We start from the raw sequence: 14,887 nt of genomic DNA, 5'->3' as shown, positions 1-14,887 counted from the left end.
TTCAAATTCTCCACCACTTACTAAGTGAGTCATATTAGGCAAATTAATTAACTTCTCTGTGCCTCCACGTCTTTACCTCATCGAGCTGGCACGAGCATGAAGTGAATTTCACTCCATGTGCAGTGCAGAGCATGGTACATCGTAAGCATTCCAACATCAGTCCAAAATAGTACTAGGAGCTGTAATTGATCCTAAGGAAATAGGCAAAATGTGGCCCATTCCTTTAAATACATGGAAACTGTAAGCAGGAAAAAATGAAAACCACTACTAAAACAAGGGCAAAATTAAATGTAAAAAATGATCCATCCATCTTAAAAGCATACAGCTACTTTATATTTTCATAAAATATTTAATGGTGTGGGGAAAAAATACTAGGCTTCAATGTTCCATGAGAAAAGCGAAGTGTGTAACTGCACATACATACACTATGACCCCAATTCTCTCTTTAGTAGCAAGGGGCGCCTGGGTGGCTCCATAGGTTAAGCGTCTGCCTTCGACTCAGGTCATGATCCCAGGGTCCTGGGTTGAAGCCCCCTTGCTCAGTGGGGAGCCTGCTTCTCCCTCTCCCGCTCCCCCTGCTTGTACGCTCGCTCTGTCAAATAAATATATAAAATCTTCTTTAAAAATTAAAATACAAATAAAATTAAGTAGAAAGGATCACTTAACACCATTTATTTATCCATTTTTTACACAAAAATACATTGCCATTACAAAGAAAGCTGCTATTCACATCCTCATAAAGGTCTCCCTGTTTTCCAGTGGAAGAGTTTCTCTAAGGCAAATTCCTAGAAATGATTTGGCTAGAATATATATTATGCATCTCTTCACCTACACTAGGTATTTCTGAATGACATTTCAAAGTGGTTGTACTGAGTTGAACTTCAACTGGCAGTCTGTAAGAGTTTACATCGCTTCACATCCTTTTTAAAATTTTATTGCCAGAATTATCAGTGTCTGCCCTCCTAATGCTGTGGTTTTTATTTGCATTTCTTTGATTGCTAGAGAGTTGAGATTTCTTCATTTGTGCATCACAGGTTTGATCACCTCTTAGGTGATTTGTCTCTCCATTTTCCCAAAAGCTTATATACTTTTTCCTGACCATATTCCTGTATATTTTATCTAAAATAAAGAGAAAACCATATTGAAAAAAAAATTACATTTATCATATTAGAACATAGCCCTGGCCTTCACAAAGTGTTTTTACTCAGTGAGTTAGTGAGGAATTGGACAAGGCTAAAAATACCAGAAAGAGAAAGAAAAAACTGGGAGAAGCTGGAAGCCAAACAAATTAGTCTGACATTGATAATTTATGTTTATGCCCATCCCCACTCTTCTGTTCCAAAAAGAATTCAAGGTTCCTTGTAGAAATAAATACAACGTAAAGCCAAATAAAATCAATGAAGAAAAGACAGCCATTCTATTATACACTGCTATGAACTATGAAAACTTCAGTTAGTGTGTCTTAACAGCTATAAAAACTCTAGTGGGTCAATTTGCCTAATGCAGACCTTACAAGTAGCTTTCTATAGAACGATAATCGGAAAATTAACAAACTTCTAATTTAAAGAAGAGATTAAAAGCAAAACAACAACCAAAAAAGATAAAATCAAATTTTTCAAGGATTTCAGTAAGTTGCAAGCACCCCACAATTCCCTGGGGAGAGCCAAAAACACGTGAGTTTTGAAACCGATAACTCCTTCCCACGGACAGAAGCAACAGGTCCCACATCCCAGTCTCTGCCCCAGAGAACAGAACTAAATATAGGGTCCAGGTGAAACTCTTCGGACACCAGTTACCACGAATCATTACAACTCCAGCTGACCAGGCTCAGTGTATTTACAGAAAACTTCATGACTCATACCACCTCATACGCATAGTGGAACTATTTTTCTCAAAATTGCCTAACAAACTGGCCTGGAGTAGGACATCCAAGTCCCCTGAGGGTAAAATCCCTGAGCATTAATTACTGCTTCCAGCAGTCAGTGTCCCTGACAGTCTAATTTAAACATTAAGCTGGGTTAGCTTAGAGAAAACCTAAGGAACTCTAGAACCCAGCCACTGGCCTCATCATTAAAATTTATACTGATCAGATTCACAGCCCTTTGTATACCACAGTATGGCCTAAGCCTCTCTTGAGGATGTTTTCAATACCTGAGTGTAATCCTCCACTGTGACTACCCTTAAGCCATTTCAAGGACATTCACCAGTACATCTAAGTAGACCTTAACCTCAAATCTAATTAGAAGTATCTATTTCATGAATTATTCAAATACAATCATTTTTCACAGTTTTTTCCTTAATAGTCTCCACACTATTTAACACGTACTGAACATTTACTATATACCACGTACTTTGTTTCTTCAAGTGTGCTGTTCTATTTGATCCTCAGCTCAACTTCATTAGGAACATTCTTTTATTATTCCTATTTTACAGATGAGGAAAATGGTTTGAAGAAGTACTAGGAGGACAAAGGTTATTGTCTATCTTGTTCTCCACTGTACTTCCAGCACCTCAAACTCTACCTGGCACATGGATGCACTCTTTTATTTGTTGAATGAATGAACCAACAAACAAAGTAAGTTGCCAAGACCAAGCCACTGGTAAGTAGAACTGGGATTCCAACACAAGTCTGTCTGACTCCAGAACCCAAGCTTTTTTTTTTTTTTAAAGATTTTATTTATTTATTTGACAGAGAGAGACACAGCGAGAGAGGGAACACAAGCAGGGGGAGTGGGAGAGAGAGAGAAGCAGGCTTCCCGCGGAGCAGGGAGCCTGATGCGGGGCTCGATCCCAGGACCCTGGGATCATGACCTGAGCCGAAGGCGGACGCTTAACGACTGAGCCACCCAGGCGCCCCCAGAACCCAAGCTTTTAACCACTGTCTTTAGTCCGTTGAGGCTGCTAAAACAAAATATCACAGACTGGATAGCTTCTAAACAACAGAAATGTATTTCTCACAAATCTGGAAGCTGGAAGCCCAAGATCTGGATGCCAGCAAGGTCAGGTTCTGGTGAGGACCTGCCTCCGTGGTTTGCAGATGGTGCCTCTGTACTGTATCCTGCTTGGTGGACGGGGCAAGGGAGCTCTCTGGCGCTTCTTTCCAAGGGCATTAATCTCATTCGTGAGGGCTCCATCCTCATGACCCAATCACCTCCCAAAGGCCCACCGATATCATCACTTTGGGCATTAGGGTTTCAACATATGAATTTTGGGAGGACACAAACATCCCGCCTAAAGCAACCACAATGCAAAAACCACAAACTTTGCTTAAAGGGTAACTTTTCATTTTGAGGGGCGCCTGGGTGGCTCAATCAGTTAAGCATCTGCCTTTGGCTCGGGTCATGGTCCCAGGGTCCTGGGATCAAGCCCCACATCGGGTCCCTGCTCAGTGAGAAGCCTGCTTCTCCCTCTCCCTCTGCTGCTCCCCCTGCCTGTGCTCTCTCTCTCTAATAAATAAAATCTTAAAAAAAAAACAACTTTTCCTTTTGATATAATTTCAAACTTGTAGAAGAGTTGCAAGAATGGTACAACGAACTCTGATCCGCAATTTACCCAGATTCACAAACTGTCTACATTGAATCCCACAAACCTTTTTTTTTTTTTTTAAGATTTTATTTATTTATTTGAGACAGAGAGAATGAGAGACAGAGAGCATGAGAGGGAGGAGGGTCAGAGGGAGAAGCAGACTCCCTGCCGAGCAGGGAGCCCGATGCGGGACTTGATCCCGGGACTCCAGGATCATGACCTGAGTCGAAGGCAGTCGCTTAACCAACTGAGCCACCCAGGCGCCCAAAACCTTTTAAAAACTCAATGGACTGAGCAAATCCGCTATGCCCAAAGTCTGTTCCTGTGTGCACCAGAGCCTGCCTCATCTTTCTCCTATCCCTTCCTTCCTATCCCTCCCAGCCCCAGTCTCTATCCCCTAGTCCTCAGGGCATCCTCATATCCCTAGCTCCAATTCTGCCAACATTTCCCAGCCTCTCTCCAGATCCCACCCACCCAGCACTGCCCCAAAGGCCCTGCTCCCTTCCTGCTCCTCTATCCTAAGCCTGCAGGCATGGTAACACAGAGCTGTGCGGGAAGCAAACTGCAAAAAGGAAGCTGTATTCACAGGGATCCCTTTGATGAATTCATTATAAAGAATGCTAAAGTAAATATGTACATAGTAAAGATCAGAAACTGTTTTGTTTTTTTTTTTAAAGATTTTATTTATTTATTTGAGACAGAGAGAATGAGAGACAGAGAGCATGAGAGGGAGGAGGGTCAGAGGGAGAAGCAGACTCCCTGCCGAGCAGGGAGCCCGATGCGGGACTCGATCCCGGGACTCCAGGATCATGACCTGAGCCGAAGGCAGTCGCTTAAACAACTGAGCCACCCAGGTGCCCTAAAGATCAGAAACTACTGAAGTAAAATCCCTGAAATACTAAAAATAGGCAAAACAGAAAAAAAAAGACACCAAATAAGCAAAAGTACTTAAATAGGATTCCATGTCCAATTATAGGAAATGACAGAAATGCGACATTCACTGTATGAATATATTTATATATATATGCACATATATGTTTATATTTACACACACACACACACACACTTTTGACACAATCTACTTCAAGAAAATATAACCCAGAAAAATAATTCCAGATACAGAAAGAGCTTTTATGATATTTAGTTGTGGTATTTTTTTTTTTTAAGATTTTATTTATTTATTTGACAGAGAGAGAGCGAGAGCAGGAACACAAGCAGGGGGGAGTGGGAGGGGGAGAAGCAGACTTTCCACCAAGCTGGGAGCCCAATGCGGGGCTCGATCCCAGGACCCTGGGATCATGACCTGAGCCGAAGGCAGACACTTAACGACTGAGCCACCCAGGCGCCCCACAATATTATTTTTAACAGAGAAATTTTACTTATAATCTCTTATCCAACAACTGTTATTTTGGTATGTTGAGGCAAAGAAATATTGTGCAGTTATCAAAACTATTTATAAAAACCATATAATAATACAGTAAAATGTTGGGGTCCCTGGGTGGCTCAGTTAAGTGTCCGACGCTTGGTTTCAGCTCAGATCATGATCTCAGGGTCGTGAGACAAGAGTGCTGCACTGGGTGTGGAGCCTGCTGAAGATTCCCTCTCTCCTCTCTCTCTCCCTCTGCCCCTCCCCCGCTCACTCTCACGCTAAAAACATAATACAGTAAAATGTTTATGAAGTTTCACGGGGAAAGGATTACAAGTTTACATCTATAATGTGATAACAAGCTATATATATATATTTTTTAACACCCAGAACATGCACTATGAGAGCACACATTAAAATGCTGACGATGGCTATCCCCAGGTGGAGGGATTGTAGCTGGTTCTTGTTTCCATTGCCCTAACTCCGCTACAGTATCCAACGTCTTTTACACTTAACACGTATTCCTAACATAAGCCAGGGGATACGGATTTAGACAAACACAATATAAATGGATCACTGAACAAACTGTCCTAAACTTAGAATTCCTATTCCCACAATGATATCAACAACTTTGACATTCCTTTTGGGAAGTCTTTTCCCAGCTTTTACTAGGCCCAGGGAATGCTTTGATCAATGCCCTGTGATAAGACATCAAGATTTCACTGAGACGACCTAGTCAATTCTAAAACGACAATTTTCAATAATGGAAAATACTTTTTAAGGCATACTTTCCGATTATCCCATTCTCCGCCCCACCACCACCACTACCACTGTTTTAGTGATTTCTTGCCTGTTGATGCCATAATGACGTAGGAATGGTAGAGTAGCCATACTGCTATGGGAGTGAAGTGGTACTACCTAGCACAGTGATCCCACCTACCCAGACACTTGTGAGGCCTAAGATGCCATCTGATAAAGAAGGAGCAACAGTTTAACCCTTGAGGGCCCCAGACAGGTTATACAGCATCTGCTGTGGTTGGTGGGCTTGCAGCTCACCCAGATGGCAGGGTCTCTGTTACAAAGACGTAAGCACCAACCATCAGGGTGGGGAAACAAGGGGCGCCTGGGTGGCTCAGTCGTTAGGCGTCTGCCTTCGGCTCAGGTCATGGTCCCAGGGTCCTGGGATCGAGCCCCGCGTCGGGCTCCCTGCTCGGCGGGAAGCCTGCTTCTACCTCTCCCATTCCCCCACTTGTGTTCCTGCTCTCGCTAACTCCCTCTCTCTGTCAAATAAATTTAAAAAAAAAAAAAAAAAAGGATGGGAAACAAAAATCCTTGGAAGAGCAGGGTGCTTTATAAACAGGATTTTACTGTATTATCAAAACAATACATTGACAATACTGCTGAGATACACAAGAAAAACAATTTGCCTGATTGAAAAGGACAAAGATACAATGCTTAGAGATGTTTCCCAAAAGATAGGCCTCACATCACTGGTGTATACAAGATGAATTTTAGGGGCATGGCACAGGACTGTAGGTGATACAGTGAATAGCATCAAGTTCCACAGAAGAAATTACTCCTGTTTAAATTCATTTTCAAAATTTCAGATTCTGTTAAAGAGAAAGTCTCAGGTAACAGCATTATCTTTATCATCTCCTGAACACTTGCTAATCCCCCTTTTAAATAAAGAAAAAAACAAGCCCCGGTCTCAGAACCTTCCATGAACAACAGTCCCTAGAAAGGAAATAATATGTTGTTATATTTGTTGAGAGGCAGGAGATTCTTCCTGGTTTTAAGGAGCTCTAGAGTAAACTAGCCAGAGCTGCTACTTAGTTAGTAACTGTGTGTAACAAATTACTTTACCTCCCTGTGCCTCAATTTCCTCATCTGCAAAATGAGGATGGGTAACAATACTTAACACATGAAGCTGGTGTAAGGATTTTTTTTTTTTTTTAAGATTTTATTTCTAGGGGCGCCTGTGTGGCTCAGTCACTGAGCGTCTGCCTTCGGCTCAGGTTGGGATTGAGCCCCGCGTCGGGCTTTCTGCTCAGCGGGAAGCCTACTTCTCCCTCTGCCACTCCCCCTGCTTGTGTTCCCTCTCTCACTATGTCTCTCTCTGTCAAATAAATTAAAAAAAAAAAAAAAATTTTTTAAGTAATTTCTACACCCAATATGGAGCTTGAACCTACAACCCCGAGATCAACAGTTGCATGCTCTACCGACTGAGCCAATCAAGCCCCAAACTGGTGGTGTAAGGAGGATTAAATGAACTAATTCATACAGAGTCCCCTGAACATTGGTATATAATAAACAGCAATTTTTGTTATCGTGTGTCTGTGTTTGTTTTTTGTCTTGGGAAATTTCTACCTGTGGTCCTGGTTTTCCATTTATAGTGATAACAGAAAGTGGCCCTCTTGAATAAATTAATATAGATTAAAAAAAAAAAAGGTGAATCCTGTTCAGATAACTGAGCCTCAATACAAGGTCAACTCACCAGGGCGGGGCCATACCACAGGAAATGAATGCTGTTTCCTATTGTCTGAAAGCCTGGTTTTTCTCCAACATGGGGACCTGTCACTTTTTAACTTTAACCCAAGATCCCTCTGTGCTCATGCTCTTAGCAGAATGAGCTCTCCCTCGGCAGGTGCAAACTCCACTCTTGTGCTTCCTTTCCCGACAACCTCGCTTTCCAGCCCGTTTCCAATCCCCAGCACCAACAAAAGGGGAGCTGAGTGTTCTCACCACCCACTGGTACCCCAACAAGAAGCACTCAGGGCAGGAGCCAACTGACCTTCAGGGCTTTGAAGATGACCCCCGGGTGCCGGGGAGAACGGGTGGTGTTATTCTCTAGCTGCTGCTCCAAAGCTCGCCGCAGCCCAGAAAAGTCGGTGGGAGGGTTGTAAGTCCTCGTTCCCTTGTAGTGAATGGAGCTGAAGGCTTCAGGGAAGCGGCCCAGCTTCCGGAACCGGTCCTGGATGAGCTTTTCAGGCACCTCCGAGGGGTGATCTGGACAAGGAAACAGGTACGTAAACAATAACGTTTCTTTAAAAAAAAAAGATCTTGGGCGCCTGGGTGGCTCAGTTGGTTAAGCGACTGCCTTCGGCTCAGGTCATGATCCCGGAGTTCCGGGATCGAGTCCCACATCGGGCTCCCTGCTCGGCAGGGAGTCTGCTTCTCCCTCTAACCCTACCCCCTCTTGCGCGCTCTCTCTCACTCTCTCTCTCTCAAATAAATAAATAAAAAAATCTTTAAAAAAAAAAAAAAGATCTGTCTTGCATCATAAAAGTAATATATAATCTGACTCTCTAAAGTACATAAACAGGCGGAACTAATCTACGCTGTTAGGATTCAGGTTACTGTTAACCAGAAGGCAGCATGAGCAGGGCTTCCCCATGAAGAGGGTGCTGGCATTTCATGTCATTTTCCGCTACTGATTTCACGGGTACAACCAGACTGTGAAATTCATCATATTAATACACTTGTGATAGGATGTGCACTCTCTGTATATACATACTTCAAGGGAAAGTCTTTTTTAATGTGCTCATTGTAAAAAAATCCAAACAGGTCAAAGCATGAAAGAAATAGATTTCCTCTGCCCCCTCCTACTTGCCAGAGGAGACTACAATTCAGTGTTTGTTTGCCCATTCAGACTTCTTTTTCCTACGCACGTACCAACACATACATGCAACTTGCTTGAATCAATTACATACTGTAAGGACCTATTCTTTTCATGATACTCTGAGAAGTTCCTTATTTTTTTTAATAGCTACATAGTCCTCCATCCTATGGACATATTTAACCAGTCACCTACAAATGAACATTTAAAACAAATGGCTACTTTGAACATGCTGGTCTTATGCTGGTGAAGCTACAGACAAACTGCCAATGTAGCTGAGGGTAGTTTCACCAATATTTATCCAGAAATTTGTGGAGTAGTATTACAAATGAATTCAATAAATATCCTGGAGATAAATGTTAGAAGGACTTTTTAATTTCCTTTAATATTTTAATAACAACAACAACAAAATCACTCCAATTACTACTGGAGATACGGCCTTACTCATTTAAAAGTACAGTCATCAAAAAGAAGTAGCCAAAATTCCGTAGTTCATCCCTAAATCCATCTCTCCCTGAATTTTTCCTGTGGCAATGACTTTGGGTCCCAGGGTATCCCAGGGTCAACCATCAAGGAGTGACTCCTCCCAAAGCCACCCAGGTACCGGCTTGGCCCCCCTCCCCCCAACCCAACATCATCTCACAGATTGTCTCTGGACATAGAATCTCTGCTCCCAAATGATTATGGGAGCTGGGTTCTCCTCATTTGTAAAACAGAGAATTCATTTGCCTTCTAACTCCCACCTAGAATCCTCAGTCCAGAAAAGGAACAGGATCAAATAAAATCAGAAAATGGGACGCCCCAGATGGCTCAGTCGGTTGAATGTCCGACTCTTGATTTCAGCTCAGGTCATGATCTCAGGATCATGAGATCAAGCACCAAGCCCCGCCGATGGGCGTGGAGCCTGCTTAAGATGCTCTCTTCCTCTCCCTCTGCCCCTCCCTACTGTTCACTCACTCTCTCTAAAAAAGAAATCAAAATAAAATAAAATAAAATCAGAAAGTATGAGACAGAAAACTCTTAATTATCAATTTGCCCACAATTGTGGCACCTCTCCTTTACCCTGCATAAACTCTGGCTGCCTTGGTTCCATCTCCAAATTTCAAGCAGCAGCAACAGTATTCCTTAGAAAGAGCTCTGGATTTAGGAATTAGGAAACCTTATTTTGAACCCCAGTTTTGCAACTTACTAGCTGGAAAACTCTTGGTTACATAACTCAAGCTCTCTGAGTTCAGCTTCATCTGTAAAATGGGGCTGCTATTGAGTGGGCCGAATAACAAGGATACAGTAAGTTAGCATTTATTTTTTTTAAAACCACCTAACATGGTATGGTACAAAGCAAAAAAAAAAGTTATTTGTGAAGGGCTGGTTATTTCAAAATCCTGAACTAGAAATTAAACCTTCCCCTTATGAAGGTTGTAAAAATCCAAAGTGGCATAAAAATGCAGATCACGGGGTGGGGGGGGTCGGCGCCTGGGTGGTTCAGTCGGTTAAGCATCTGCCTTTGGCTCAGGTCATGATCCCAGGGTCTTGAGATTGAATCCCACATCGGGCTCCATGCTCAGCAAGAAATCTGCTTCTCCCTCTCCCTCTGCCCCTCTGCCTGCTTGTGCTCTAGCACGCATGAGCTCTCTCTCAAATAAATAAAATCTTTAAAAAAAAAAAGAAATGTGGATCACAGGAAGCATCCTCAAGTCAGTATTTCCAACCTTCTCTCCTTACCTCAGATCACCTGATAAGAAGCATCTGCTGGAACGTTTAGATTTCTCATTCTCCCGCTAGACTCAGGTCCTTCCGATTCTAACTCTTTAATATAGCCCCAGTCTGTCCATTTCCCTCCTGTGCCACTGCCCAGGCTCGGCCCCTATCACTTCTCATCTAGCACCATGGTAATGTCCTGGCTGGTCTCCCTGCCTCCAGCCATGCCTCCATAGTTCATCCTGCAACAGGCTGCCGTGCGATCTTTAGAAAATACAGATCCAATCGTGTAACTCCCTGCTTAAAATCCTTCAGGGGCTCCTGTCCTATTTGAGAACTGAGTCAAGGCAGCCCATGCTCTGACCCCCAAGTAACTCCACCATTCCCTCCCATACAATCTGTGCTTCAGACACAGTGAGAACCTCTTCATTTATTCATCCAACAACGCTGAGCATCAAGCACTCATCCAGGCTCTTTAGGCACAGCAGTGAATAAGACAGGCAAGGTTCCTGCCTTCATGGAGTTTCTGTTGTAATGGGAGAGAAACAAAAACAAGTAAGCAAACACACAGGAGGATCTCAGATAGTGACAAGGGTCCTGATGCAAAGGAACAGAGCGATGCAGTAAGCGTGCAAACTCGGGGGCAGGAAGGACCACTCTACAGGGGATGGTGAGCCAAGGCTCCAAGGGGGTGGTTGCTGAGCTGAGTATGAAGTACGGCCTGCGGAGGGAACAGTGTTCCAGGTCGACAGAGCAGCATACGCAAAGGTGAAAACACAGAAAAGGCTGGTGTGGCTACCGGACGGAGCATACACAGAGGTGGTGTGTGCACGCCTGTGCGCGATGGGGGCATGTGGGGCAGTGGGAGGGGAGGAAGGGGATAACCAGAGAAGGAGTTCAGAGAACAGGCAGGACTCAGAGTAAGGACACCGTCATGAGTTTGTAGGGAAAGCCACTGACAGCTTGTAAGCAGGAGTACGGCACGATCTAAAGCATAAATAAAGCTTGGGAAAGAGCACCTGGCTGCTGCGTGGAGCACGCACGGAGGGGCTAGAGGGGGCTCAGGAGGCTCTGGCAGAACTACCTGCACGAACCCTGCGGGGTCCGGGACACAAGCTGCCCCTTCAAGCCACCAGGGGTTTGCACGTTCCAGAGCATCCTTCCTCTCCTGCCCTAGCAAGCCACGTGTCTAGGTTCAAGCCCCATCTCCACTCCTCTTTCCCAGACCCCCTCAGGAGGTGTAACGTGTCCTTCTTCCACACTCCCACAGCTCCAGAACCCACACCTGCTACATTAGAGAACACGTGTGGGCTCCGCAACTGGACAGGGAGCTATTCGAGGGTGAGAACTGCTTTTCTCAGCTCTGTGCCCCAGTGCTCAGCACATGACATTGTGTCACTTGAGAAATCTGGCTGACTGGGCGTCCGCGTGGCTCAGTCAGTTAAGTGTCTTGCCTTCGGCTCAGGTCATGATCCCAGGGTCCTGGGATCAAGCCCCACGTCAGGCTCCCTGCTTAGCAGGCGGTCTGCTTCTCCCTCTCCCTCTCCCTCTGCTCCTCCCTCTGCTCATGCTCTCTCTCTCACTCACTCTCTCAAATAAATAAAATCTAAAAAAAAAAAAAAAAAAAGGAACTTTGTTAACTGATGGGACGCCTGGGTGGCTCAGTCGGTTAAGCATCCAACTCTTGATTTTGGCTCAGGTCATGACCTCAGGGTTGTGAGATCGAGGCCCATGTTGGGCTCCACGCTGGGTATGGCACCTGCTTCAGATTCTCTCTCTCTCCCTCTGTCCCTCCCACCGCTCTCTTAAAAAAAAAAGAAAGAAACTACGTTGACTGAATGAACAGGTAAATGGTATGAGTGAGTGAGGGGCTAACACTGCTGTCCCCACCTGTGTCCAATTACTGTTGCTGCACTGCTCCCTCATCCTCAGGTCATCCTCAGGTAGGAATTTGCTTCCTACTTCTCTAAGGAAACAACCAGTAAGACAAGTCCGACACACATACCACATCTACCAATTACCTGCAACCATGTCCGTATACTCTGCCTTCACTCCTGTGCTAACGGAGGGACTGTCCATGCTTCTAAGGCCAACCCACACACATGGGCCTCACTCCAACTGTTCTGCTCGCTTCCATCTGCATTGTTCCCTTCCTAGTAAAGCATTTGCACCAGTACACAAATATCTGCAATACCTCCTAGCTTCAATTTAAAGGAGGAAAAACCCCTTGAAATCCCACATCAGCCTCTAGCTATCATTTCATTTGTCTGCTTCCCTTTATAATAGAACTCTTTGAAAGAGTGGAATATATACACAACCTTAATTCTCCTCCTCCTATTCTCTCTTTAACCTATCCTGATCAGGCTTTCACACCCATCATCCCTGGGAAACAGGTCTTATCCGGATCACCAAGGCGCTCTCTACTGCCTAAGCCAATCGGTAATCCTCAACCCTCATCCTGACTGGATTCTAACACTGTTGCTCACTCCACCCTTCTTCAAACACTCCCTTAGGTCTTGCCCAGGCAGAAATTTTGCTGGGCAATCGCCCTCCACCAAGTTACTACAGAAGCCCAATGGCTGCCTCCTTGTACCCAGAAAGGTCAATCTGTGACGCAGTCCTCTGTCTACTTACCAGAGCCCAGCAGCTGAGTGTGCACAGTCTCATGGAAAATGATAACAGCAGGGCCCAGGGTGGACAAGGGGACATCCAGGCCACAGCGGGCAGTGGTAGCCTTGAGCTCCTTGGTGAAGTGCTTCAGATAAGCTTCTGAGGCGTCCCCAAGGAACTTGAAGAGGTCATTATGCAGCCGGTCTGCATGAGTTCGATAGATGACGAGGTCTGAGATGGCCAGGACCTTAAGCAGCAGTCGTGTTCTCTGGCTGAGATTCACCGTCGCCCCCAAGAGCCCTTCTGTGTCTATCACTGCTACTTTGTGGACTGGGTCATATGCCGCCCACACCCCCACAGTGCAGGACTCCTGGGCAGGGGAAGTTTTAAAGACTTCACGGCCATAAAAGAAAGTGTGGTTGAGAGTATGAGACTTTCCATCACCAGTATTTCCAAAAATGGAAACCACCTTCAAATGCTGATCAGGTTTACAGTCCAATTTCCTAATAAAGTCCTCTTCATTCATTACCTTCAGAAAAAAAAAAAGAAATATAAACCACATAATAGTTAGAAAACTTGCAAGAACAACAACTGCTTCCCAAGGTCAAGGTCCTTGATTGAATGGTCAAGGTGGCAAAGAAAAGAAGCTACATGGGGCGCCTGGGTGGCTCAGTTGGTTAAGCGACTGCCTTCGGCTCGGGTCATGATCCCAGGGTCCTGGGATCGAACCCCGCATCGGGTTCCCTGCTCGGCCTCTCCCTCTCCCGCTCCCCCTGCTTGTGTTCCCTCTCATGCTGTGTGTGTGTCTCTCTCTCTCTGTGAATTAAATAAATAAATAAAATCTTTGAAAAAGAAGAAAAGAAGCTCCAGGATGATAGGCTCCCATCCAGCCTAACTCCCAGCAAACAGCTAGGAGGAACTTTCAAAGATTTAGGCAGTACAATTTAGTGCTCATGAAAGAGCTACAACTATAAAACTCTTAGAAGATGACATACGAGTGGAGTACCTGGGGGGCTCAGTCAGTTAAGCATCTGCTTTCGGCTCAAGTCGTGATCCCAGGGTCCTGGGATCGAGCCCTGCGTTGGGCTCCCTGCTCAGCAAGAAGCCTGCTTCTCCCTCTCTCACTCCCCCTGCTTGTGTTACCTCTCTAGCTATCTCTGTCAAATTAATAAATAAAATCTTAAAAAAAAAAAGAATTCCTTTAACTCAAGAAAAAAAAACTGATTAAATATTAAGCCAAAAATTTGAATAGACATTTTCCCAAAGATTTACAAATGGCCAATAAGCACACGAAAAAACACTCACCACCACCAGTCATTAAGGAAATGTGAATTAAAACCACAATGAAGTCTCACTTCATACCCACTAGAACGGTTATGATCAAAAAGATAGTAACAACAACAACAAAAATCTTCACATAGCTATTGGGGGCACCAACCAGCACCACTGGTTGGCTCAGTCGGTGAAGCACGCGACTCTTGATCTCAGGGTTGTGGGCTGCAGCCCTGAAGTGGATGTGGAGATTACTTAAATAAGCTTTAAAAAAATTAAATAAATAGGGGCCTCTGGGTAGTTCAGTCAGTTAAGCATCTGCCTTTGGCTCAGGTCATCCCTGAGACTGAGCCCTGCGTGGGGCTCCCTGCTCAGTGGGGAGTCTGCTTCTCCCTCCCCCTCCGCCGCTCCCCCCACCCCTCATATTCATGCTCCTGCTCACACGTGAGCTCTCTGTCTCTAATAAATAAAATAAAATCTTTAGGGTGCCTGGGTGGCTCAGCTGGTTAAGCGTCTGCCTTCAGCTCACGTCATGATCCCGGAGTCCTGGGATCGAGTCCCACCGTCGGGCTCCTCGCTCAGCAGGGAGTCTGCTTCTCCCTCTGCCCTTCACCCTGCTCTTGCTCACTCTCTCTCTCAAATAAATAAAATCTTTAAAATAAAATAAAATCTTTAAAAATAAATAAATAATAAAAAATTAAAAATTAAAAAAAAAAGATTAACAAGTGTTAATGAGAGTATGCAGAAACTGCAATGCTCATGCCCTGCTGAGAATGTAAAACGGCAAAGCCACTCTGGAA

The 14,887-nt window shown here is 44.6% G+C and overlaps 1 protein-coding gene across 2 annotated transcripts in view; it reads right to left on the bottom strand.

The window, feature by feature from the left end:
• ZFYVE1 (zinc finger FYVE-type containing 1) overlaps positions 1-14,887 on the bottom strand; it is a 58,462-nt gene that overhangs the window by 17,539 nt on the left and 26,036 nt on the right. For both annotated transcript variants that reach the window (XM_081830285.1, XM_081830286.1), the window contains exons 3-4: positions 12,840-13,344; positions 7,683-7,897 (exon numbers count right to left, since the gene is read on the bottom strand). In XM_081830285.1, coding sequence (XP_081686411.1) covers positions 7,683-7,897; positions 12,840-13,344 — 720 coding nt within the window. The remainder of the gene's footprint in view (positions 1-7,682; positions 7,898-12,839; positions 13,345-14,887) is intronic.

This window comes from Leptonychotes weddellii, chromosome 9 (genome assembly GCF_054177405.1).
Source record: "Leptonychotes weddellii isolate Sample4059 chromosome 9, ASM5417740v2, whole genome shotgun sequence".
Classification (NCBI taxonomy): Eukaryota; Metazoa; Chordata; class Mammalia; order Carnivora; family Phocidae; genus Leptonychotes; species Leptonychotes weddellii.
This window is presented reverse-complemented; position numbering and strand designations above follow the sequence as displayed.